This window comes from Poecilia reticulata, linkage group LG8 (assembly GCF_000633615.1).
Source record: "Poecilia reticulata strain Guanapo linkage group LG8, Guppy_female_1.0+MT, whole genome shotgun sequence".
Classification (NCBI taxonomy): Eukaryota; Metazoa; Chordata; class Actinopteri; order Cyprinodontiformes; family Poeciliidae; genus Poecilia; species Poecilia reticulata.
The window spans coordinates 18,733,718-18,759,731 of NC_024338.1; the positions used below are offsets into that span (position 1 = coordinate 18,733,718).

The following is a 26,014-nucleotide window of genomic DNA, read 5'->3' on the forward strand; positions in this document are numbered from 1 at the left end:
CATCAACCCGACGTTAAATAAAACACGTCGGAAGTGTCAAACTCACACTGTGAAATAATAACGTTCGCTAACAATTTTTTTGTAGCTTTATAGAAATGTTTTGACAGTTTTCAGACTAAATTTAGCTTACTGTGTTCTAACTGCACACCTCAAAGCAGAAGTAGGTTCTGACTGGAGCTGATCACAAAATAATGGATGCAAATGTCGCTGGAGATATTTGTGAAGTAGCTGCACAGATGTTTCGACGGGACACTGAGGACACCTCCGGTCGTTTTCTCTTCCTGCGCTGCGATTCCTGAAAGTGCAACAATCTATTTATTCATTTTTCAGTCTATTACTCATCAGATTATATCAGCTTCAGAAGGCTTAGAGAAGATAGTTTTATCATTTGCTTGATGATCTGAAACAGTTAAAGGATTACATTGTGTAAAATTGGTTTATTTGTTGTAATTATATTCCTTCTTGTAAAACATACATCGATTTTTTCATGATTATTTGAGAAATCGTTGAATCTCTGGCAGCCATTCAGTGGCGACTCGCTCTTACTGCAAAAACACAAAGTCTTACCAAACCTTTCTGTCTAGTTTCCAGTGCAGATGTCTTAGTAACAGGGATGTCCGAAGTCGGTCCTGGAGGCCCGGCATCCTGCATGTTTTAGTTCTCCCTGGTTTAGCACATCTGCATCAAATGATGGCTCCTTATGAGACCTAGGCAGAACATTGAGAACTAAAACATGCAGGATGCCGGGCCTCCAGGACCCACTTTGGACACCTCTGTCTTTGTACACCTGAAACAAGACAAAACTAACTGATCTTTTCAGCAAGATATAGGATCTGGTTTTTAGTCAATAATCCCTTAATATTGATTTTAAAAATGTGCTGGTTCCACTGGCATATTATTTAACTTATAACGACATTTTCCCAGGTGTTGAAATAATCATCTGATGAAACTAGTACTTTTTAAAATCAATATTAGGGATTTATTTGCTTAAGCGCTTATATCTTGCTAAAAAGATACTTATCAGTTAGTTTTGTCCTATTTCAAGTATGCGAAGATATTTGCACTAGAAACTTGGTTTTCCCCAGCGTTTTATAAACCTGGCGGGCCACCAGGCTTTATTTACGCCCCGCCAGGCTAAACTTGGTTTATTTATTTTAGATTTTTCATTGTTTACCTTTTAAAGACTTGGTGTTTAGGCATTGTTAACAATATCTCCCAATAGCACATAATTACCTACTGAGATTTCCTGTCAATGTTGAACGTTTAAAAAAAAACACACTGGATGGCTGCTTTAGCATCCTTACCATCAGGCTCAGTGAGTTTTCTGTTGGAAACCCTGAAACTAAACCAAAAATACTGATACAATTTTATGTTTTTGCAGTGCATTGTGTCTTTCTAAATAAGCAAACAGATTAGATTTAAAGAGGAGCAGAAAAAGCAGAAACCAGGGATCTGCAGAGGCAACAACTTCTTTTCTTCTCATTTTTTGCATTTTGCCAGAGTTTTGCACATTCTGACCTCAGGAGAAAATTAATAGAAACAGACTGAGCTTAAAAATCACTTCTCTTGACATGACAATGACTTAAAACACTTTTACACTACAGCAATGTTCTCTATTTATATACGGATAACCAGATCAGAAGTCGGCTTCGGGTTAAATGTCTTAGAGTCCCATTAGACTTGGTGATGTTTGTTCAAATAAAATACAACCTTAAATCTTCCTAACACATATTCAGCATTTAGGGGTGATTATGTTTGGTGAAATAAAAATGAAAAGAAAAGCAGAACGGCAGGCGATGTATCCTTACACCTGTTTCCGCTGCCGGTACCCACACATCGCTGCGCTGAAGGGATTGTGTGGGTTGTGGTGGTAGACTGGTGGCTGCATCAGAAACAAATGACGCTTTATTAACAACTTTCCTGAGGCGAAGGGACGGCACAGTTTCTGCAGAGTCCGTCTACCTGCTGCAAACCTGGAAGTCTCCTGGAGCCTGAGGCTGTTTTCACACCTGATAGTTCAGTAGACTCAGTTCGATACGGGACCAAAGTTACAACCAGCTGCTGTGGTTCTTTCTCACACTGATCTGTGTCAAACAGTCCAAACTAGTTGAAAAACCAGTTCCCCTCCTCGCCTGGGGTGGCGCTGTACCAAGATACACAGAAGGAAATGGCATGAAAACCTCTGAAGAAGACACTTTCTTCTTTATGTAAACAAAATGTGAACAAAGATGGACTAGTGTCAGATTTTAGAAGTTGTAGGACTTCTCTTGATTGTCACGTTTCTTCTGGTGGTATTTACCCAGAATTCCCTGCATTGCAGTTCACTTCCTGCTTTTGGAGAGATCTCCAGCCGCTTGATGTTCACATACTTATTTGAAAGTTGAAGGACCAGAGAGTTTTGGTTCACCTGCTTTAATCAGACTCTAGTTCGGTTGAAGTGACCACTGCGATGATTTGAATGCATATGTGAAGGAGACAGCTCCAAAAGCAGGAAGTGGACTACAGCGCAGGGAATTCTGGGTAAATACGACCAAAACAAATGCACAAGTCTATTGCTGCTGGGACAAACGGCTTGTGAAAAGAGAAATCCTCCAACTGCTGAAACGCCACTCCATTTTTGTTTACACTTTGTGATGAAGGAAGTTGAGCTCGATGTGTTTTTGTCGTTTCATTTAGTGGTTCCTGGTGCAGCGCCCCCACAGGCCAGGAAGGGAACAGGTTTTTTAAAGTGTTCAGTTGGTTTGACACAATGCGGTGAGGAGGTGAACCACAAATCGAACTAAATCGAACTGAATCTCCTGGACTACCAGATGTGAAAACACCTTAAGAATAATAGATTCCATTAACTCTTTGCCTTCAAATAATCTGGACCCACAAATCAGAAGAAAGTTAAAGCCTAGATCAGGGGTCCCCAAACTTTTTCCTGTGAGGGCCACATAACGTTTCCCTTCTTTCCCGGAGTCAGTTTGTAACAGAAAAAGTGTTACACGTTTATCACCGGCGCTGCCGGAAATTGTTGCCGGAAATTGTTGACGGGGGGGGGGGACGGACGGACGGACGGACGCGTTTCTCGATTGATTTTTACCCAGAAAACACATGGGCAAAAACCGTTAGTGAAACGGTCACTGGGACTGACTAGTATATATTCCATTGAGGGAAAGTAACTTTAACATATGAATTCCTCATATGTTAACATAAAGGCTCGTTTTGAAGTATAAGCTGCTACTTACAGGCATTGCTTCGAAGAACTCAACCTGGAATGCGGCGTTCATAACAGACACTGTGTTCATCTGCTCTACCGCTAGCAAACAACCATACTGATTAAATAACATAAAAGTCAAGCAGTTCCCTAAAAGCCCAACAGATGGCAGCAATGCGCCATGCAAAACAAAACACCCACAGTTTACAGGACCCACGTCCTGCTAACACTTCCTGGTGGTTGAAGAAAAATCCACATATAAACCGGAAAATACAATATATGAACAATTGGTATTGTTCAAATGAAAAGATAATACGCCCGTCTGTAACCCTGAAAGCCCATTTTAGTTACTTAATTTATACAGGATTTATTATTTGAGCTGTGCAATGTGTAGACTGGATGTTTTTCCTTCAACTTTGCTTTTGGCTGCAAATGTTTTTTCAAAAAGAGTCAGACCTGAATCTTGCTTGGAGGCATGGCAGGTACATAAATGTTCACCTGTAAAGTTACGTAGATGAATGAAGATTATAAGTTAGTAAAATTCAATTAGTTCTGATCTCTGCTTGTTAGGAGGATGAACTCCCTCACCTCTGTTTTACCACCTATCTATTCCCCTATAATGACACATAAAGTTTGAGGACTGGTGTTCACTCGGTCAATCAGGACAAAAATGATTGGCCATCAATTTACTGGTCCATAATTTCTATGCGGTGTGTTTTATGTGTTGGTCAACGGGTTCGTCATTCGCTGAACTATGATAACGCACCGTGTCATGGAGAACTGCAAAAAACACAAAATCCTCCTGGTGTTTCTGCTCTGGTTTCTACTGCAAATGTCAATTAATTTATTTAGGTAGCACATAAAAGCAACACATGTTGACCAAAGTGCTTTTATAAGGTTAAAACAAAATATAAATATGCTTCAATATGCTGTTTGAATTAATTACTAAAGAATAACAATTTGTATTACATAATTATTTACTTAAAACAAACTCCCAGTTAATTGTAAGTTAGTTTTGTCTATTTTTAGATGCACTAAAACATTTGCGAGGTTTGCACCAATCCAGCTTTTCACTTCCGATACTGGTACCGATGTCTGAGATCTGGTGTCGGCCGATACTGATCAAACACAGAAAATCAGCCCTGATTTAACTTAAAATGCATTTTTTTTATAAACCCAGACATAAATGTAACGAATTAAAAATTTATTTTATAACTCTGCACCAGTGCAGCAGTTAAATACACCAGCAGCGTCACAAACTTGATCAAACATGTAAAAACAACTTTAATTTGTTCAGTCAGAGAAATTAGGAGGATAAAATAAACTGAAACTGACAAAATGATGTAAAAATAAACTGCAACAAGCATTTCAGAAAGTAAAGTTAAGAAATCTTGATATAATGGATTAGCCATAAGAATTGTTTCAATATCGGGTTCAGATCTTATCGTTACACCAGAAACTAGACCAAAACTACTTGGTAGTATTTTGTGTTTTTCCTGAGGAGCTGAACGGATAGTAAACTGTTCTGCTGAGGACGAGCGCATCCTGCTGTCATGTGACAGCCGGGCATGGCTGCTGTGGAAGCTGATATCACCCCCCGCCTCTGGCCTACATGCCCTCGCCCCAGACCCATCGATTTTATCGGGCGACACCAAAGCCAGCTCAGGCCAGCGTCCAGAACCCCGCGACGCCCCGAGGGCGACGAGGGCCTCGTCAATGTCAGAAAACACTCCCAGATCAGCTCATAACGGCGTGAAACGGAGAAGGAAGAGGCAGAAATGTTTGCCAGGCAGATTGAGATGTTCTGGATCAAATATTCTAAAAATGGAGTTGATGTTGTGGGATAGACGGCTGCAGGCAGCAGTGGGACTCGTTGCTTTGCCATAATTCAATACTGTTTAGACATCCACCCACTGAAAACAGGCTAGAGGTGACATGCAGGCACACAACCACACCTCAGGGTAATTACAAATCTCCAGTCAGGCCAACATACCACGAGCTTTTGAGGATTAGAAGAAAACTTTAATACCACAAAACATAATATACTATTAGTTAAATTTAGATTTTTTTCCATTGTTACATGTTCAATTCCCATTAATATTGTGTAGATGTGGTTTTATGTTTTCTACATGATTGTGGATTATAGGATTTTTTATCTGCGACAGACTGGCGACCTGTCCAGGGTGTACCCCGCCTCTCGCCCGAAACGTTGGCTGGAGATGGGCACCAGCAACCCTCCCGACCCCACTGAGGGAAAAAAGGGTGCAAGAAAATGGATGGATGGATGGATGGATTTTTTATATAAGCCCCTGGCCTTTTGCCTCTTCCTATATTGTTATAATTATTTTTTTCTTAAAGGTGACCTCTTATGCTTCACTACATTTTTTGCACAAAATCATTCTTAGATAATGAGATTTTAGCCTGCTCAGTTCAGGATGAGCTGTTTTAGGGATTCTGTCACTTTAAATCCACACCCCCACGCTTGTGTTGCTAGGTGACGGGCGGAACTCAGCTGGGGTTGCTAGGTAACGGGTGGTGCGTTCTGATTTGTGACATTACTTTCTGAAGGTATTTAAAATGGCTCATATTCAAGACACCAAAAATAAAGTATTGACAAAAACTATCTGGGTTGTTTTTAAATGTTTGGACTGTTTTAGGAACAGTAGAAATCCAAATAGAAGTATAAAAACATGCACAATGTGAATTTTACGTAATAGCTTTAATATGTTTCATCTTTATTTTAATTGTGTACAATAAGCTAAGCTAACAAGAAAAACTTCACACAATAAAGGCTTTTAAAACTAATTTGAATAATGTATATGTATATGGTTTGAAGGCATGTCTGAATGCCAAGCGGACCGGAGAGCGCGCCAAAAGCAGGAAGCAGGCTATAGCGCAGGGGATTCTGGGTAAATATGAACACAACAAATGCAAATTTAACGCTAGCGTGAGAAATAACTTGTAGAGAAATCCTACAACCGATAAAATCTGACGCCACTCCACTTTTGTTTACTTTTCATGAAGAAGGAAGTTGCGTTCATGTCGTCTTTGTGTCGTTTCCTTCGGTGGGTCTTGGTGCAGCGCCACCACAGGTAAGAAGAGGAAACAGGTTGGTTTACTTTCACCCTGCAAGCTGAAATGTTGCAATTTTCCTCCCAAATGGAACCAAATCTACCAAACTATCAGGTGTGAAAACAGCTTGAAACCACTTTGGTTTCAAGCTGTTTTCACACCTAATAGGTGTGAAAACAGCTTCATTTGTTTCCATGTTTTAACCATGTCAACATTTCTTTTCTGGTGGATTTCCATGAATTAATACAAATTTTTGTATTTATATGATTTTTGGCTCTTCTGCATTTCATCAAGCAGTTCTCTTTTTTCAAATCCTGATGAAGGAATAATGAAATCCAATTAAATTTGGGATTTAAGCTGATCGGTCCTGCTTGGCCTCACCTGGCCTCCGCGTCTCGTTGAAGTCATGTTTTGCGGTTATAGTATTAGCGTGTTGCATAACTGGGCGTTTTCTTGCCTCTTTCATCTCCTCTCAGCTGCTTAGCGCCCAGTAGAGCAGCGGATGATGGGAGCTCCAACACGGCATGATCTAAAAACCCACTGGCGCTTCAGCGTGCCTCAGCTGGCTTATATAACCCAGCGTGGATATGCAAACTGCCTGGCTGCTGGGGGGAGCGACGCACACACACCACACACACAGACGGCTCATCAACGTTTGAGTGTTTAGCAGAATAAAGTCAGGATTTGTGTGTGTTTTTTTTTCTGCTTGGCAACCGCATCATCAGAAACCCTCTCTCCTCCTCGCCACGCTTCGTGATGACATCAGCACGATTTTTGGGCCAGCCAGTTCCTCCGTGATGTCATTTCCTGCGGTTCTTCACCTGAAGTGACTTTTTTTGTTGTTGCGTAACTCAGCCAATTTTTCAGCCAGTCTTTTTTTTTCTCTTTATGGAAACACCAGGTGGGCCAAACAATTTAAATATCGTGGGTTTGTGTTTGATAGTAATTTAACATTCAAATTTCCTGTTAAGAAAATAAAACCTCCTAAGTTTAATCTTGGAAGATGCTCTTTGCTTGTAAAAATATTCATGAACGTTATGATTTTGTCTCATAAAACATAAAATACCAAGTATTAACTTGAAATGAGACAAAACTGACTTTTAAGTATTTTTTCTGCAAAATATAGGAGCTTGTTTTAAGTAAATAATTCCTTAATGTTGCAGTGAAAGTACCAGATTCTCCGGCAGATTATTTCACTAGTGAAAACATATTTTTCCCATGTTATAATGTGAAATTATCTGCCATCGCTGTCTTTAAGGACCACCAGATTTCATTTTCAGTGAAAAATACCAGAGAGCACAAGACCGGACGAATCTTTTAAATCATTTTCTGCTAGCTTAAGGTGCATTCACAGCAGCCGCGTTTAGTTTGCTTTAATCCAAATCTAGATTATTTGTTTAGGAAGTCTGGTTCCTTTGGGAAGCTGTGTGTGTGAAATCAAATAAAAAAGCGAACTCTGGTCCACCTAAAAACTTCAGTTTCTGTTCAGTTGAAATGAACTCTGGTGCAGTTTAAATGCATATATGAACGTCAAGTGGACCAGCGACCACTCCAAAAGCTGGAAGCAGATTATAGCACAAGGCATTCTGGGTAAATACAACCAAAGCAAACATGAGTGCAGCGCTAGCGGGAGAAATCCTATAACCACCAAAATCTGATGCTACTCCATTTTTGTTTACATTTTGTAAAGACTGTCTTCTTAGTGTCTTCTTCAGAGGATTTTTGTAGTTTCCTGCAGTGGTTTTTGTTGCAGCGCCCCCACAGGTGAGGAAGTTTTTAAATTGGTTTGGTTGGTTTGACTCAGAGCAGTGAGAATGAGAATCACAGCAGCTGAAAATGTTACAAATGTTGCAATTTTGATCCCAAACTGAACTGAGTTTGTCAGACTATCAGGTGTAAAACCAACCCTAAAATTAAATTAAATTATGGCTCCTAGAAAATCTAATTCTTATTTTTATTCTGTCTTCGTTTACTGAACTGAACTTTTGTGCTTTATGGCTTTTTAGTCTTTAAATTTGTGACTTGAAATTATTTTTATTTATAGTTATTCTCTTTTTTTTGGAAGAAGCTTGTTAATCTGTCGGTATTTATATTTATATTGACCACAAATTGCTAACTCTGGCATATTACGTGCATCGTTCCTTTTGAAATTCATAAACTACAACAACAAATTTGCATCCGCCTCCTGTGACCCCATCGTGCACCGAGCAAAGAAAAAAAAAAATGGAGATCTTCAGAAGTGTTGAATCACCACGACTGTAAGTGCAATAGCAGGAGTGTGAGGGTGAAGAGATGCAGAGAAAGACGGCGATCAAGAGGCCTGACCCATATAAGAACGAGGCTGAAATATTTATGGATGTGAGTGTCCTAATTGGCAAGCCACTGGGAGGAGCGCGGCAAAGAGGTTAACGTACACTCAAAGAACACGGCGGATCATCCCCGCCCTGATGGACGCCTCATTACGACTCCCACCTCCCGCCGCCGCGGCTCCGGCTCAGTTAGAACCATTGCCAGAACCGTTGTCATAACCCGTCTCCATCGCACAGACAGACTGGAACAAGCGCTCAGAGCGCCGAGTGAAACGCAGCCTAATTGGCCGGGTTTATCTCCAGCGCTGGCACGCACGGCGCGGCGCTGCGAGAGGCCGCCATGGCTGTCGCCCGCAGTGGGAGATGATCAGAGCGACGCTTTCTGATCACTGAGAGAAAGACCTGAAGGGACTCCAACCATGTCTGCAGAGGGGGACTGAGGGCCGAGCTCATTCAAAATAACATAAAATGACGAGAATAAAGTCATAAAATTAAGAGAATAAAGTCTGTTCAACATGAAGACAAGAGCTGGGGACTGACTATTTACACTTCAGTAACTTTTTTGAAGTACTTCACTTTTAGAAGTATTTTTACTACGCTTTTTACTTGTACTTGAGTAATTTTATTATAAAGTATCTCTTCTCTTACTTGAGTAAAATTTCTGGATTTTCCACCCACTGAATGAAAATAACCATGTTTTAACCACACAGACCTGCAGTTTCTGTTAGTTTCATCAGTTTTTTATTGACAGAAACATTTTATTTTGCCTGATTTTGTTATTGTTTGTTACTTATATAAATTATTGTCATTTTGGTCTTTAAAATATAAAAATTTCCTCTGAACTTCATGGTTTGGTCCATCTGATGATGTCATTTTAAATATTAAATGAATGCCACTCCGCAGGGTGGCTGGRCTCTCCCTTAGAGAGAGGAGCTCGGTCATCCAGGAGGGACTCAGAGTAGAGCCGCTGCTCCTCCACGTCGAGAGGAGCCAGTTGAGGCTCGGGCATCTGGTCAGGATGCCTCCTGGACGCCTCCCTGGTGAGGTGTTTCGGACACGTCCCACCGGGAGGAGGCCTCGGGGAAGACCCAGGACACGCTGGAGGGACGATGTCTCTCGGCTGGCCTGGGAACGCCTTGGGGTTCCTGGAGGACCTGGAAGAAGTGGCTGGGGAGAGGGAAGTCTGGGCCTCCCTTCTGAAGCTGCTGCCCCCGCGACCCGACCCCGGATAAACGGAAGAAAATGGATGGATGGATATTAAATGAATGATAATTTGATTAGTTACTAAGTACGTAAGTAAACGTTTTACCAAATACTTTTTTACTCTAATTTCTGTAATTTATTGGATGGTTATGTTTTACTCTTACTTGCGTTCAGTCTTTGGTTACTCTGTCCTCCTCTGATTATAACTTTATTGTTATAATAAACGCTCTGTCATTTTTGGGCCTAACTAAGAAAATGAAAACCTTTAAATTACAAGAATAAAGTTTTAATAATAAAAAAGCTGTGATATTACCAGAATATTGATGGGAGATTATTTCAGGGGAGATAATCTGCTAATGGGACTAGAACTTTTTCATCAATATTAAGGAATTACTGACTTTAAAGAAGCTTTGACAACTTACTGAAAGTGAGTTTTGTCTTTTCTCAAATGTAGTCAGATATTATGAGTATAAACTACATAAAAACACTTGGTAAGATGTTGTGTTTTACAGTGTGTAGCTCTTCCTGAGCTGCTGTGATGTTTAGGATTTGTAATCAAATGACTCCGACAAGCATCTCTGTCTTGCTTGCACAAAGGGGACGGGAGCAGAAATCGATGTGTTGTGTTTACAGGGCGCACAGCTGACGGTAACACTGCACGTTATGTTACACACAGCCGAGCAGCAGGAACAGACGAGCCTCTTTTGGCTCGGCCCGGTCCGGCCGGCACCGTCTGGAGCGGGACGCAGGCGGAGGAACGTCTGGTACTCACGTAAGAAGTACTCTGATGGATCCGCTTCGTAATCCGTTTCCTCGGGAAAGTGGTCTATCTGTTTACACATCCCTTTGAAGTTTCCTGCAGGGAAGAAACACAGAAAGTTGGAGAGAGTTGACCCACAGTTAGACAGAGAACGGGCAGAGGAAGGCTGGCTGTAAATAAAAAAAGATTTTCATTAGGGGGATAAATTCATTTTACAGATTATTTACATTTTTGGTTTTTAGAATATTTAATTTTGGGGAATATCTGGATGTTTATCATTGACAAACTTTCCATAGTTCAGAGTGATGTCAGCACTCCCGGGGCGGCCATCTTGTTTCACATGTTATGTTTATTCAGGTCAACTATACGACAAAATATAAGGGTCGGGATATTTTATAGTTTAATTACCAGAACAAAGTCATAATTTTATGAGAACTCCAACACCAAAAACTAAAACATTAAATGAGGATTGTTGAGCATCTTGTGAAGTGATACAGAAATATTACAGATAATACTAAATACTTTATAGGAATACTTCACCATTTAGCACATCTGCATAAAATTGTTATCAGTACCAGGATTTTTAAACTATCATGCAAACAACCGAGTCCATTTGGTCATAATCAAATCCTGCATCCAAGCTTTTTTTCTTCATTAAAACAACTTTTTCAATATATTTTTTTTCTGCTACAATAAAACAAAAATTATCAAGGAAGAAAAAGTTATGTGATTATTTTTATACATTAATGACATAAATGACATAGGCCTAAGAATATTCATTCATTTAGATTTTGATATAGAATGACACAGAATTACAATTTAAAGCCAGAATTCTGAGATTAAAATGAAAATTCTGAGAAAACAGAATTCTGACATTAAAGACAAAATTATAAGAAAAAGTCAAAATTCTGAGATTAGAATTAATTTTTTTTGTTTGTCTAGTTTTTGTTGGCCCTAATCTTCTTCCGTTGAAGTTTTTTGTAAAGCCAAACATCCCAGCCCTAATATTCAGCAGAAAAACACCCGAAGGAGGAATTAATTTGGATTTAATTTCCTGTGTGCCTCCATGTTGGTTTCGTTTAAACAGATTACCGTTGGTTCTGGCTGCTTCCTGCTGGCTTACAGGTGGGTTTAATCTGATCATTTAAGTGATATCAAGTAGCGTCCAGCCCGGATCGCGTCAAAGCAGCGAATATTAGAGGCTCCGTTTGAGGACCTGCAGCAGTTGGCGGCTTGTAAACAAGAGCGCAGCAGCTGCTGCGACCTGGAGCCGCTCCAGCTGCGGCGCCGCGGCAACAGCCCACGTTGTTCCCCGACACCTCCCTGTCCAGAGCCGCCCGCCCCGGTGTGTCCTCCCGCTCACCGACATGAGGCGGTTTGACACTGATGAGGTCACTCCAGGTGGCGCTGGCAGGGGGAGGCCTCCGTAAGGCGGCCATTACGGCGACCCGGTTCTTCAATGGCGGCGAGCAGCAGGCAGATGCCGGGGCATTTGATTGGAGCAGATTAGTGTTTCATAAACGTTTTCATCTCCTCTCCCACCGGTGTCCCGCTAATTAGGGGAGCAGGTGTTGGTTGCCATGGCGCCAGGTGTTTCAGGGCAGGTTTTGGCAGCGGGGTGTGATGGACACAGCGGGGTGAGCTTTTTACCTTGTGAACGAACAAGAGGTCGCTAAAAGTTGTACTAAAGCACAACTTTAACATATTTTTACTCAACTACTGAGGAACTGATCAAAACATTAATCATTTATATTTAAACATTATGGGCTGCGCAGTTGGTAGAGCTGTTGCCTTGCAGCAAGAAGGTTCTGGGTTCGATTCCCGGCCTGGGGTCTTTCTGCATGGAGTTTGCATGTTCTCCCTGTGCATGGTGGGTTTTCTCCGGGTACTCGGGTTTCCTCCCACAGTCCAAAAACATGACTGTCAGGTTAATTGGCCTCTCCAAATTGCCCCTAGGTGTGAGTGTGTGTGCATGGTTGTGTGTCTCTGTGTTGCCCTACGACAGACTGGCGACCTGTCCAGGGTGACCCCACCTCTCGCCCGGAAAGTTAGCTGGAGAGGCACCAGCAACCCTCCCGACCCCATTAAGGGACAAGGGTGTAAGAAAATGGATGGATGGATTTAAACATTACTGCCAACAGAACCAACAGAACAAGATTTGGTTTTATCGGGACATTTTTGACATTTTTCTCCTTCTATAACCCTTCTATTATAGCTAACTTTCTGCTAACATCTTTCCTCATGAAAACATAACAAATATAAATATTTAATATCAGTCGATATCGAAAATTGTCTATCAATAATTTTGTTGTTTGGTTTAAATATCTGAAGTACTGCCATCCTGGAGGGATGAGTTTAATGTTTTATCTACAGTTTTCACTGCACGCCGTTATGAAACCTGAAACTTCTGCTGGCAAGCTAACATGTCGTTGCTAGGTAACCAAAGAGTGAATGAGTTGCTAGGTAACCAAAGAGTGAACGAGTTGCTAGGTAACCAAAGAGCGAGGAAGAGTGTTGATTCCACCAACTTTTTTTCAGCTAGCAGTGAGAAATTGAACAGCTAAAGTTTTTCCTCTGCCTACATAATATTCAATATCCTATAATTTATATATTGATACTGATCACGTATCTGTTATTGATTTATTGTCCAGTCTTAAATCTACCTCACAAATTATCGCCAGATTTGTGACTGACTGGCTCCCAATAAATTATGCAACCTCGTTTTTCTCCTACTTCCAAACAAGCGTGGGAACCACTGGACTAATATTCCCACTAATCCCACTTACTCCCAATCCATCGTTCTGTAACACTTATTTTTTTCCTGCTGACTCAGCGTTGGCACATAATAAAAAAAAAAACATCGATTTCGTTCCACAGGTTCTGTAGCAATTAGAACAAGCATGTGGGTTAAAAAAAAGAGGAGAATTTCACGGAGTATGGTAGGGAGAGATAATAGCAGGAAGAGCAGGTAACAGAAAGGCTTTGAAGGACAGGGAGCAGGAAGACGGGGAGGAGGTGGAATACATCAGTTTTAAGTGGTAGAGTAACTGCTGAGCCGTGAAAAAGCCCTCCAGAGTTTAACAGAGCTGCACACTTTTTGAACTCGATGCTCCGATCAAAGTTCCTTCAGACTGGAGATTAGAGTCGGGTTCTCTGTAATCAGCTGGAAGGTGAACGCTGAATCTTACTGAAAATAAAAGGCACATAATCCACTAAAGCTTTGTTCACACACCGCTGAAGGTGTCAACCCGCCGCCTACCTGAAATAACAATACGTCCGTCTGAAGCGGGGTTGCCAGATCTGAATAAAACCCACCAACTCCAAAAGAAATCAACCCAAATCTCAGAATGAAACTCCTCCAGGAACTCTGTAGCTGACCGCCATCTTGGTAGGTATCCGAAACCGTCCGTCATGACAGTTGCTATGACAACAATAAACAAGCCAACAAGTTTAAAGCTAGCTCCCGCCTCGTTCTCATCTAATTCATAAACAATATAAGAACATTATAACTCCATTATAATCCTTGAGTCCTCTTACTTCCTTTGTGTTGGTTGCTTTGTGCTCTGCTTCCCTACCAAGATGGCGGTTCAGTGGCGTGGATCACGGTTCAAACTTATGAGAACTATGAATAAGATAACACATTTTCTGCCACTTAATGACAACTATTTCCAAATCATTTCCCTCTGAACTCTTTCTAAAAACTCATCAAATGTTGTAAACAGCAGCTCAAATTTAAAGAACTCGTCCAAAGTTGTTTTTTTCAGCCCGATGTGTTTAAAAATTTCTGCTTCCACTGAGCGTTTCAGGAAGATGACTTGTGTTTACATACGGCTGCGTTACTCCGTCCCAGTGGAGCTGTCTGGGCTAACTAGCAGCAGCAGAGGCGCCATGTGTGTCCTAATAACGTTATAAAGTGGGTGCAGGAATTGGTTTGCAGCTGGCCGACCCGTCAGCTGCTGTTGGGAGGGGAGGGACTTCAATTAATGTGTTGAGAAGATTTATATGACAGGCACCGCTGTAAATGTACTGCGTCTTGTAATGCATGTCAACACAGCAGGTTGCTAACATAAAACCAACATCATGAATGTCAGCGCAGGGAGGCAACAACCTTAATAAGTATTTTAAAATCGTTTCTAGTGTAAATATCTTACAGAAATCAGAACCAGAATGCTTTTATTGTTATTGTGCAGAAGCACAACAACATTTCGTTTCAGTAGAGCCAATCCAAGAAGACGTGGTTCGTAGGATGCTCACTTACAAGTAACTTTTCATCAGATATAGGAGATTATTTGGTAACATTTTGTTTGATGGGATAAGGATGACATGACCTGTCATAAACATGAAGGAGTGTTTGTAACTGTCGTCGTGTCATTCGGTAAATAACGACACTTTTAATGCCAAGTCTCATTAAAAGTGTCATTATTTACCAAATTACTCTTCATAAACATTCATAGAAAACTCCTTCATGTTCACACCAGGTGTTATGTTTATGACAGGTCATCACAGTCTTATAAAGTCAAATAAAGTGTTACAGATTGTTTTAAGTCAATAATTCCTTAATATTGATGAAAAAGTCTTAGTCCAATGGTGGATTATCTCACTTATGGGAAAAATGTCTTGCTGTAAATGAAATAATCTGCTAATCAATACTAAGGAATTATTGACTCAAAACAAGCTGCTATATCTTGATGAAAAGTTACTTGTAAGTTTGTTTCGTCTTATTTCAGGTGAACTCATAAGTCAGAAACCAGCATTTTCTTATATGACTTTTTAACCTGACGAATGATTTGTGTCACAAATGGCTTTCTATACTGCGAGGCTTGTGAATGTTCATCTCCATGTCCTTTTTTTTCCAAGCAGATGATTATAAATGAGTTTGCAGGCGGATCTTCTTGGTGCTGCTCCCACAGACCGAAGCGCCTCCATGTCGCTATAAGGAGCTACATGCTAGCCCCCAGCCTCCCCTCCTGTCCTCCGCAGCCATAAAGCACTTCACTGCCACCAGCCTGCAGAGACTGAGGGCCACTCAAGAGTGGAGTGCAGCAAAGAGAGCGGAGGCTTGTTGTGGCAAGGAGACAGAGGGCGTGTGTGTTGAAGATTTATAGTCGCACAACACAGCAAGGCTCTGGACCGAGTCCTGAGGGAGCGGGGTTTATCCGGTCAGCTCGTTTTCAGGCACAAACACAAACTGTGCGGATCGACTGTTCATGGCGCCGTGACGTAGCCGTGACGCTCTTTATTCATGCTGCTGGGAGAAAGGCAGCTTTCCCCAGGCTGCGTTCAGGTGGAGGTGCAGAGTTCTGGTCCAGCTCCAGCTCGGATGAACACGACCGGCACTGCAGACGCGGATCCTGGCTTCCAGTTGTTAAATAGCAGCAAGACCCTCAATGCCTCTCCTGCAGGTCTACTGGGGAAAAGAAGGATTGTCTGGAATGTTGCTCTTAAGTTTCTGTCACTTTTAAGGCAGAAACGTATATTAGGGCTGCACCTATTTCCTTTATTTTGGGAGATATAAAACGGATCTTATCTACTGATTTCCTCTTCTGCCACAAAAGTCTGTAAATCAACCACTGTCACCTACTTATTGCAACTTTCTTGCAATATTTAGCGACATTTCAGACAAACAAAATCTGCTGTGTTGTGCTGAACCGCCTACCAAGATGGCAGTGCAGATCACTTCGTCCACAACCGGTGGCAAAAAGTTATGTTTGATGTCATTGCAAACATTTCTATATTAATCCATCCATCCATTTTCTTTCACCCTTGTCCCTCAGTGGGGTCGGGAGGGTTGCTGGTGCCTCTCCAGCTGGCGTGCCGGGTGAGAGGCGGGGTCACCCTGGACAAGTCGCCAGTCTGTCATGGCAACACAGAGACACACAACCATGCACACACATACACTCACACCTAGGGAGAATTTAGACAGACCAATTAACCTGACAGTCATGTTTTTGGACTGTGGGAGGAAACTGGAGTACCTGGAGTACCTGGAGAAAACCCACCATGCACAGGGAGAACATGCAAACTCCATGCAGAAAGACCGGGGCCGGGAATCGAACCCAGAACCTTCTTGCTGCAGGGCAACAGCTCTACCAACTGCGCCACTGTGCAACCCCACTTTGTTATTGGGTTTTATCAATACATTCGGAATCTTCCTTTAAGAAGATTCAAGGTCTTCATTTTGCCCAAAATGAAAATGGGTTTGACGCCTTAAAGTGTCTTCTTTAAAATAAAAATAAAAATCATAATTAATCTGAAATGAATTATGCAGCATTTCATTTGAACTCAGCTCTGAAGTTACAATTAGGAATGGGAAAGTGAAGAGATTCTCATTAACCAACATAAATGCTTCACATAATCAGAAGATAACCTGAGTAAGACCAAAAAAAGACGTTTTCAAATGATGATTTAATTCAAAGCGATCCAAATCAAGCTGGCCCTCCGGGAAAAGTAATTGACCTTCTTGTCAAATCATGAATGAACTGATTGAACTACAGTTGTTAGAAAGCTGAGCTCAATTTCCCAGGCATGATTATCACCTGACCTGGAGATGTAATAACGAATGACAGCTGAAAGCTCTCAAAATGCAAATCATTTTCTGAAAAAATGTAAAAAAAACAGCAGAGAAGAAAGTGGCTGACCTGACATCTCTCAGTCTGAAAAGGCTTATGAAGACGTTTCCAAGACCAAGGAGAGAAAACATGCAGCAAGAGAGATTATTACGTCAAAATCACCCAACCAGGAAATCAAAAACCAACCCAGAAAAACCCAGAAAGTTCTGTGAGATTTAACAGCAGGAAACAGAAACTGGGCAAAGATGAGAGAACGAAAAGCTAAAACCTCCAAAATATTCTGTTCACTGACAAAACAAAACTGGATCATTTTTGGAAAGTGTGTGTGATCGCCTAAAACTAACACAGCGATTCAGAAACACGAAGTGGACTGTACCGCCGGGCATTCTGGGTAAATACAACCAAATGCTACGGCAAAAATGGTTTGTGGTTTTTAAGCAAAGACAGAAGAGAAATCCTATAAAATCTGACTAAATCACAGTTGCGCTTGGTGTCTTCTTCAGGTTTTCTTGTGTTTTTCTTCAGTAGTTCTTGGTGCAGCGCCCCCGCAGGTGAGGAGGGGAACAGGTTTTCCAATTAGTTTGAATGTTTTGACAGTTGGGTGCATCGATTACAGTTTTCTGGTCGATCTTTAAGAAGTCAGATTTTGGCCGATGCCAATTTTTTCTTTCTGGAATGTCACAAATATAGTTAATTGCAAATGTGTAAGTAGCTATACTTGAGTGGTTGATTTGTAGACGTTTCTTGAGGTCGATAAGATCAGGGGATAAGATCGGCTTCACGTGTAAACATCAGCCGATCACCAATGTTCCAAATTTAACTAAATCAGCGCTGATAAATCAGTGCACCCCTATTTGACAGTTCAGTGTGAAAACAAACAGCTAAAGCTGAAAATATAACTAATTTTACAACTTTTGTTGCCAGTTGCACCGAGTCTGAGTAACTTTAATGATTTGGAACAACGGTGTTGATAACTGAGAGACAGAAAAAGATTTGTTGGCGTTTTTTTGCTGCTGATTGTGACTCTGTTGCCATAATACATGACGGACTCTGTAACACTGACGGTGTGTTGGTCCTGACGGCAGGTAGAAAGAAAGTGAGACTTGTCAGCTTCTTCCTGGACGCCATATGAGAGAGACATCCGGGTCAGAACTGCCCACTCATGACACGGATCAAATGGATCCACAGCTGCCACAGCTCCACACAGACAAAGGTTCTGATGAGACACAAACACGTAGGAGGCGCCTGGCGGAAAGGGGAGGGCGAAGCGGCGAGGAGGCTGCAGGGGGTCAGAAGGACTTGACTGAGTAGGAGGTGCAGTTTAAAACAGACAGAGTTCGAAACGGTTAGAGACGGAGAAGATTGGAGCTCGCTTTGGATCCGGCAGTGGGCGGCATTCTCGAAAACTTTCCTGTTGGCCACTGAGTGCGTCAGCATCCAGAGTCCCCCTCCCTCCCTGCCCCCGTGTCCTCCTCTTCCTCCCACCTCCGTCCTCAGTCCCAACAGCAGCCGTTGCCATGTGGACATCAGAGAGCTTTTCGCTTCAGTTGCCATGGCGATCTGGGCCCGTACGAGGCAGAGGCCGACACGGACAGAGCTGCTGGTGCGTTTTTAACACCTGCATTTCCTTTTCTAATGTGCACAAAACTTTTTTGATACTCTGCAAATGTCGAAAAAACACAGTTTTGTGATCGTGGTGTTTCCTTTAAGTAGGAGAAGCGACTAAAATCACATGTGAATAAGTTTGTTCATGCTGTAAGCCTTTAAAAAACATCCTAAAACCACTTCCTGTTCATCATCTCCGCCAGCAGTAACATCCAGTTGTTGATCATGTGACTCGTGATGTGAAAAAATTTGCTTTTATTGCCGTTTTTTAAATACACTAATTTCAATACGACCGAAAAACCATCTCACCCAGCGTAAAAACTTTTTATCGAAAAACTCTTTTCAAAATTGGCGTGTTTCCATTAAACAAATGCATATTCATAATTCCAATTTGGTCAATTAAGGCAGCTAGTGAAACAAAAAGACAGTTACAAAGTCAGCCTTCTATCACCTGAAGAACATTTCCAGGATTAACTGACTAATGTTTCAACAAAATCTACAGAAACTCATCCGTTCATTAATACAGCTGATCCAGAACTCTGCTGCTGGTTCTGACTAAAACCAGGAAGACAGAGCACATCACCCAGACCTAAAGTCCTTCCACTGACAGAATAGCCTTTAAAATACTGCTGATAGTTTATAAATCTCTGAACGGCTTGGCAACACAACACATAAAAGATCTGCTGTTGTATGAACCTCCAGACCTCTCAGGTCGTCATACGTGTTCGCGTACATGAACCCCTGTGGATGGAAACGTAACGTGTTCCTGAATGTTACACGACGACAGCCTCTGGCTCCTTCTGAACCGCCTCCCAACACGAAGACAAAACTCCTAATCGCCTTATTCATCTTCATAATCTTGATATTTGTCTTAGTAATGAGCCTGCAGAGCCAGGGAGGACCTTATCGCTACGGCACAAATACTGCAAAAACACAAGTACTTACCAAGTATGTTAGTCTAGTTTCTATTGAACATGTATTACTACACATGAAATAAGACAAAAAAAAAAACTCAGAAGTAACTTTTTAACAAGTTCTAAGAGCTTGATTTAGGTTAATATTTTGCTAAAAAGTTATTTTTAGGTTAGTTTTGTCTTATTTAAGTGTGCCAAGACATTTGCACAAGAAACTAGACCAAAATACTTGGTAAAACTTTGGAGGGCTGCAGTTTTAGATCAGGCCTTAGCAAAACGTTGTGTAAAAACCTAATCAAAACGGTGGAGGAAGTCAGATATCTTTTCTCTGTAGAGACAAAATCTGTATTTTGAAAGATAAACACCAGGAGTGGAGTGAATTCACTCCATGAAAAGCGATTCCAGGAGCAGGAAGAGGCGTTTTTAGGTACGACGGCTGCTGCAGCTGCAGGTGATGATGGAGTCAGACTAAAGGAGGCGGTGAGGAGCCGTCAGCTTTCGGCTCTTTGAAAGACGACTGACAGATGTTAGACAGTCGCTTGACCTCTGATGACCTGGCACCAAGTCGGAGAGCTTTCCGTTTCAATCAGGACGTTTAAGATAACGATACCTACGGGTTTTTAAGAAAACACTCGATGCAAAGCTTGTGTTTGGATGTTATATTGATACTATTTTGGATAAGGATGTAAAATTTAACCTCCTGCACTGCAGAAACAATATTTCTAGTGCAACTATCAAGAAACTTACAAGAAACTTTTCAGCAAAAAATATGAGCTTGTTTTAAGTAAATAATTTCTTAATATTGGTTAAAAATACCTACTTCCATTGGCAGATTATTTCTCTTATAACAAGACATTTTCCCGATGTAATAAGTGAAATAATCTGCCAATGGAACTAGTACCGGTACTATGTAATAATTATTGAATATGGAGGCTCCGGACCAGAAGCTAATGCTGCTCTAACATGTTGGTAATACAAACAAAAGCTTCTAATGTTGAACCTGAAACAGTGAAAATTTCATAAAGCAAATATTTACGGCAGGAATTACCGGTCAGTTGCTCATCCATATTTACTATTCTCTTAAAGGTGACCTGTTATGTTTCCTTGAACCAGTTAGAATCGGTCTATGGTCTATACAAAACATGTTAATCACACTTTCTGCAACAAATCATTCTTAGATAATGAGACTTCAATCTGTCACTTCAGTCACTTCAGAATGAGCTGTTTTAGGGCGTCTTGTCCCTTTAAATCCAAGTAAGCTGCTGCTGGCCACACCCCCCCAACTCATCATTTACGTTTGCATGAAAAAATTGATTTTTGAAAAGCAGAAATGGGGCCTCCTGCACAACCAGCAATAACGCAGCAAGAGGATTCTGGATGGTCAGCCAACAACAAACACTTATCTTTTCCAGCAGCCATTGTACAGCAAATACAGCGGTAAAAACCAGCTGACGAAATGTGCTGGAGCTCCGTTTGGGTTGCTAGGTCACGGGTGGAACTCTGCTGGGCTTGCTAAGTAACGGGTGGAACTCTGCTGGAGTTGCTAGGTAACGGGTGGAACTCTGCTGGAGTTGCTAGGTAACGGGTGGAACTCTGTTGGAGTTGCTAGGTAACGGGTGGAACTCTGCCGGGGTTGCTAGGTAACGGGTGGAACTCTGCCGGGGTTGCTAGGTAACGGGTGGAACTCTGCTGGGGTTGCTAGGTAACGGGTGGAACTCTGCTGGGGTTGCTAGGTAACGGGTGGAACTCTGCTGATTTGTGACGTTACATTCCGGAAGGTTTTTGAAACAGCTCATTTTCCAGATAGTGTTTTTTTTTACAATATCCGTTTACTGCTCTAATTAATTATGATACATTTAAGTTTTATTTAGCATGACTCTGTCATAGCTCACAGTTCCTTTTTTCTTTCTGAGCAAATCATCCCACCAGCTGGGGATCCGTCGTCACAGGGAGACGGAGGGGTTCCTCCTGCCTGCACCCATCTGTGCAACTCGGTGGAGTTTACAGGGAATGGTGGGATGAGATTTCCCAGTTTCAGGAACAGACGCACCAGTGAGTCACGGCAGCACAGTGCATCATGTCCTTCTGGTTCAGACTGGGTCCGGGGGGAGGAGAGGCTTTCCCGCACTGGAACCACACAGTGACAAATAACGGCAACACTTCACCGACGTGCATCACAATCATGTAATCAGCTCCGCATGGGGGAACGGCGATAAACACAGAGAATGCTGGGAAAACTGCAGCGAACCCTCATTAACAGACGGGGGACGTCTGCATGAAAACAACGATGTAAAAATAAAAGAGGAATCATCTCCGAGCAGACACTACGATGCTCACTCTGAACCGTTGACTCATTCTTGGGCTGAATGTCAAACTAATTCACTAATTAGGATGGAAACATTCAGTTCATGCTAATCCTCTGGTTGTTGCTTAAAAAGAAAAGCTGAAAATGATCTCAAAACTAAAACGTTCACTTACTGAAAACTGTAAAATTTGACCAGCAGGTCAAGAGAAAAAAAATCTGGGATATTTAGTTTTTATAGAAAATTACACAGAGTTTAGTTTCAACTAAATCTGACAGGTAGCTGCTTTTTATTGTGATTTATTCCTGATTTTCAACACAACAATGAGCATCTTTGTAGCCATTCAGGTGATGATGTGAAACAGTAATTTGAATAATAAATACGAAGCAACAGAAACCAAAGATAAAACAAAACACACAAAAAACACAGCAAATATTTCAACAAGTAACTTTTTTAGCAAGATAAAAGTCTTGATTTAGTCAATTATTCCTTAATATCGATTAAAAGAAAATACTACTGGCACATTGTTCCACTGAAAACAAGGAGAAATGTCTTATTTTAAATAATAACTGTTTTGGAACAGTTTTTATTTATTTATTTATTTATTTATTTTTTTAACCTAAAACAAGATTACATATCTTTCTAAATAGTTACTTGTAAGTTTGATTTTTAAAAAGTAAAATAAATAAAAATCAAACAAGTATCAAATTTTTTTGTAATAAAGATGTTTTTCATTGTAAATCCAAAACTTAAAAGTGATTTTGCACATTTGCTTTACAAATTATTTTAAGGTAAGTTGGACAGAAATAAATAGAAATAAATTATACAAATAAATTTAATATGAATAAATTGTTATAATAAATTAAAAGGTGATTTGTGTGAATCTCTGATAGAGCTGGTTCTACTTTTAAAGTTTGGTTATAAAAGGATACATATTTTGTATTATTAACATTTTTGATTGTAAAAAATATTGTTTCATAAACAAATTTGCATAAATCTTGAACTGCAGTTTGGGGCCACAAGAAATCAGTCCAAGGGCCACAAATGGCCCCTGAGCCACACTTTGAACACCCCTGTCCAAGATCTTGCTAAAGCTGGTAAATTAGTTTACTGAGAGATTTGCAATAGAAACTGGACCAGAAATACTCAGATTTAGTGTTTTTGCAGTGCAGTTTGAATATCAGTCATAATCGAATTCACTGCTACTGAGAAATTATTATTTTTTTGTTGCATTTTTTATTCCAGTTGGCGCCTTAAAGCTGATTCTGACTCACGCTATGTTCATATGTCAGTCTCCGCAGCGCAAACAGGATGTTTCTGTCGTCCGTCTCCAGCTAAGATCACAGGCGACGCAGGACACACTCACGCCGTGTCCTCGCAGAAACGCGGCCGCTGGCTGCCAACTGCCTGTGACATGGATGGAGGGGCGGATGGATGGATGGATGGATGGATGGATGGATGGATGGATGGATCACGGCCGTGTGACTGGAGGACGTGTGCGATCGTTTTTAAAGATCGAGACGGAGCGCAGACTGATTAAAACAAACAGTGACTCTGGAAGCTTAATGGGTTTAAGACCAATCTGACAAAAAACAAACATTTCCAGGGTAAGTTTGCCAAGTTTTCTCACTTTGGAGAGAAAAACAGCACAGATTAACTGAAAAAGACACGATTATGTGATGTAATTTGTTACTATTATTAATAATAACTTATGATAGTATGCTACTTTGAAGATAAACTAAAATATAACAATGTTTGATGTTTTGAAATGTATCTAACACACCTGACTGGTCCGCTAAAAAACACTAATCTATCAAAAAAAATAAATAAATCTGACAATTTCAGTAACATTAAACATATAAAATATAAGACGATCAGTAAATCATTGAGCAATTAGGAATGATAAATATTCATTACGTTGAATCAATACAAACTAATCGTGTTAAAGTAAATCACCTTAAATTAAATGCTTAAACACAACATACAGAAAAAGCTACAAATAAATGTTTCCTTTAAGTTTTCTAGCATTTAGCAAATAGAAATAATTTTGGTTATTTTAACAAACAAGAAAAGTTTCATCTGGTTTAATTTTAGACAGTGAGAAAAATGTGTATGTGTCTTATTAGGTGCATGAAAATATCTGTTTTCATCTGTAAATAACAAAACTTAGGCTTTTAGTTTTAAATTGCACTTCATGGCAAAATGTACAGTTTGAATACCAAACACTTTACAAACCTTGAAAACAATTACATTTCAAGCATTTTCAAGGTTTTCAAGCACCCTGAAATACGTGTTGCAACAATATTCTTTAGTTTGCGAGAAACCACATTTTTCTGTTTATTCAGTCTGTATTTAAAACAGGTGACACATAATACTGTTACAATTTATTGATTTTGTTTTATTCAGCATATTATAAAATTTTTAGCCCTTCATGTGGAAAGACAGTCGACTCTCATGATGCAAAAGAAAACTTGAATTTTTAAGAAAATGGTTGTTTATCAATTAAAAATTTTGAGATCAGTCAACTTTACATTAACGTGATTGATTCCTTTTTGGTATTGGCTTTTCAAAAAACACATTGTATCATTTTTTAACTACAGTTGGGGCCAAAGAAATCAGTTAAAGGGCCACAAATGGCCCCCGAGCTGCAGTTTGGACACCCAAATATGTAAACAATTAATTCTTTCAAATCATTTGCAGAATGGCAGAGTGTTTTTTTTTTTTTGTTGTGACTTGATTTTAGTCTCCATGTTTGATGGTTTTCACAGACGTGAAGAGCGACTTCGTCTTCCTCCCCTCAGTGTGAATAATTCCAAACACGTCTTCCTGCTCCTGAAACTGCGCGCCTCAGCAGCACCTTTTAGATAAGGTTTTTCAGAAAAGATAAAGTCTCTCTGGAGATAAAAGTGGCAAAAAGGCCAAACTCAGCGCAGCACTTTACAGGAAGTGAGGTAAATGCAGTTATGTACGGCAGGGATGAACATAACGCCGGCTGAAGTTATTCTGTTACAAAATCACATGATTCAGATGGACTGATACGGCAGGCCGTTTTAACATATAATCAGTTTCGCCACATTTACATTCCACATATATAACATTTGTTTTTAACTAGATGTATTACTAAACTAGGAAATCTCTAAATATATTTTGAATAGACAGAATATCTATTTGAGAAATATCTAACTACATTCTGACTAGCATGGATGATGCTGATTTACTGCTAAGTAGCGTGGTTAATTCAAGATGTTTACAATGAATTTCTAACTACCTGGAACGTGTATTTCAGCAATTAACAATTAAATTATGAAGTACAAAAGAACATGTTTGAGAAGCAGAAGTGGAGCCTACTGAACAACCAACAAGAATGCAGCAAGTCAACAACAGAAGGCTTGCCTTTTCCAGCAGCCATTGTACAGCGCAAAGACATGCTGGAGCTCCACTGGGGTTGCTAAGTGATGGGCGGAACTCTGCTGGGGTTGCTAGGTAATGGGCTGATTTGGGAGGAGTTGCTAGGTGCGCTGCACAAACAAAATGATTCACCAACTATTTCTGGTCTAGTTTCTAGAGCAAATATCTTAGTACATTTGAAATAAGACAAAACTAACTTAGGAGTGACTTTTAAGCAAGAAATATGAGCTTGTTTTAACTAAATATGTCCTTAATATTTAATCTGCCAGTGGAACAAAAACTTTTTCATGAATATTAAGAAATTATTGACTTAAAACAAGCTTCTATATCTTTACTCAGTTTTTCAAGTGTAGTAAGACATTTGCACTTGAAACTGGACAAAAAATACTTGGTAAGGATTTGTGTTTTTGGAGTGTGACGGGCAATTACTGCTGATTTATGACGTTACATTCTGGAAGTTTTTTTTAAATGGCCCATTTTCCAATTGTCTAAAATTATGAACTTTTTTCCAAAAACAAACCCAAGTGTGAAATTTTTAAGCTTTTAGGCTGTTTGTAGAAGCAATAGAAACCAGTGGTGGAGAAAGTACTCAAAAAATTTACTTAAGTAAAAGTACAAATACACAGTCAAAAATGTACTTAAGTAAAAGTCAAAGTACCACATTAACATTTT

At 40.4% G+C, this 26,014-nt stretch overlaps 1 protein-coding gene across 1 annotated transcript in view; it reads right to left on the reverse strand.

Moving 5' to 3' along the window:
- Nucleotides 1–26,014, reverse strand: part of cacng2a (calcium channel, voltage-dependent, gamma subunit 2a) — a 66,837-nt gene that overhangs the window by 15,393 nt on the left and 25,430 nt on the right. The window contains exon 2 of the mRNA XM_008416444.2: nt 10,556–10,639. Coding sequence (XP_008414666.1) covers nt 10,556–10,639 — 84 coding nt within the window. The remainder of the gene's footprint in view (nt 1–10,555; nt 10,640–26,014) is intronic.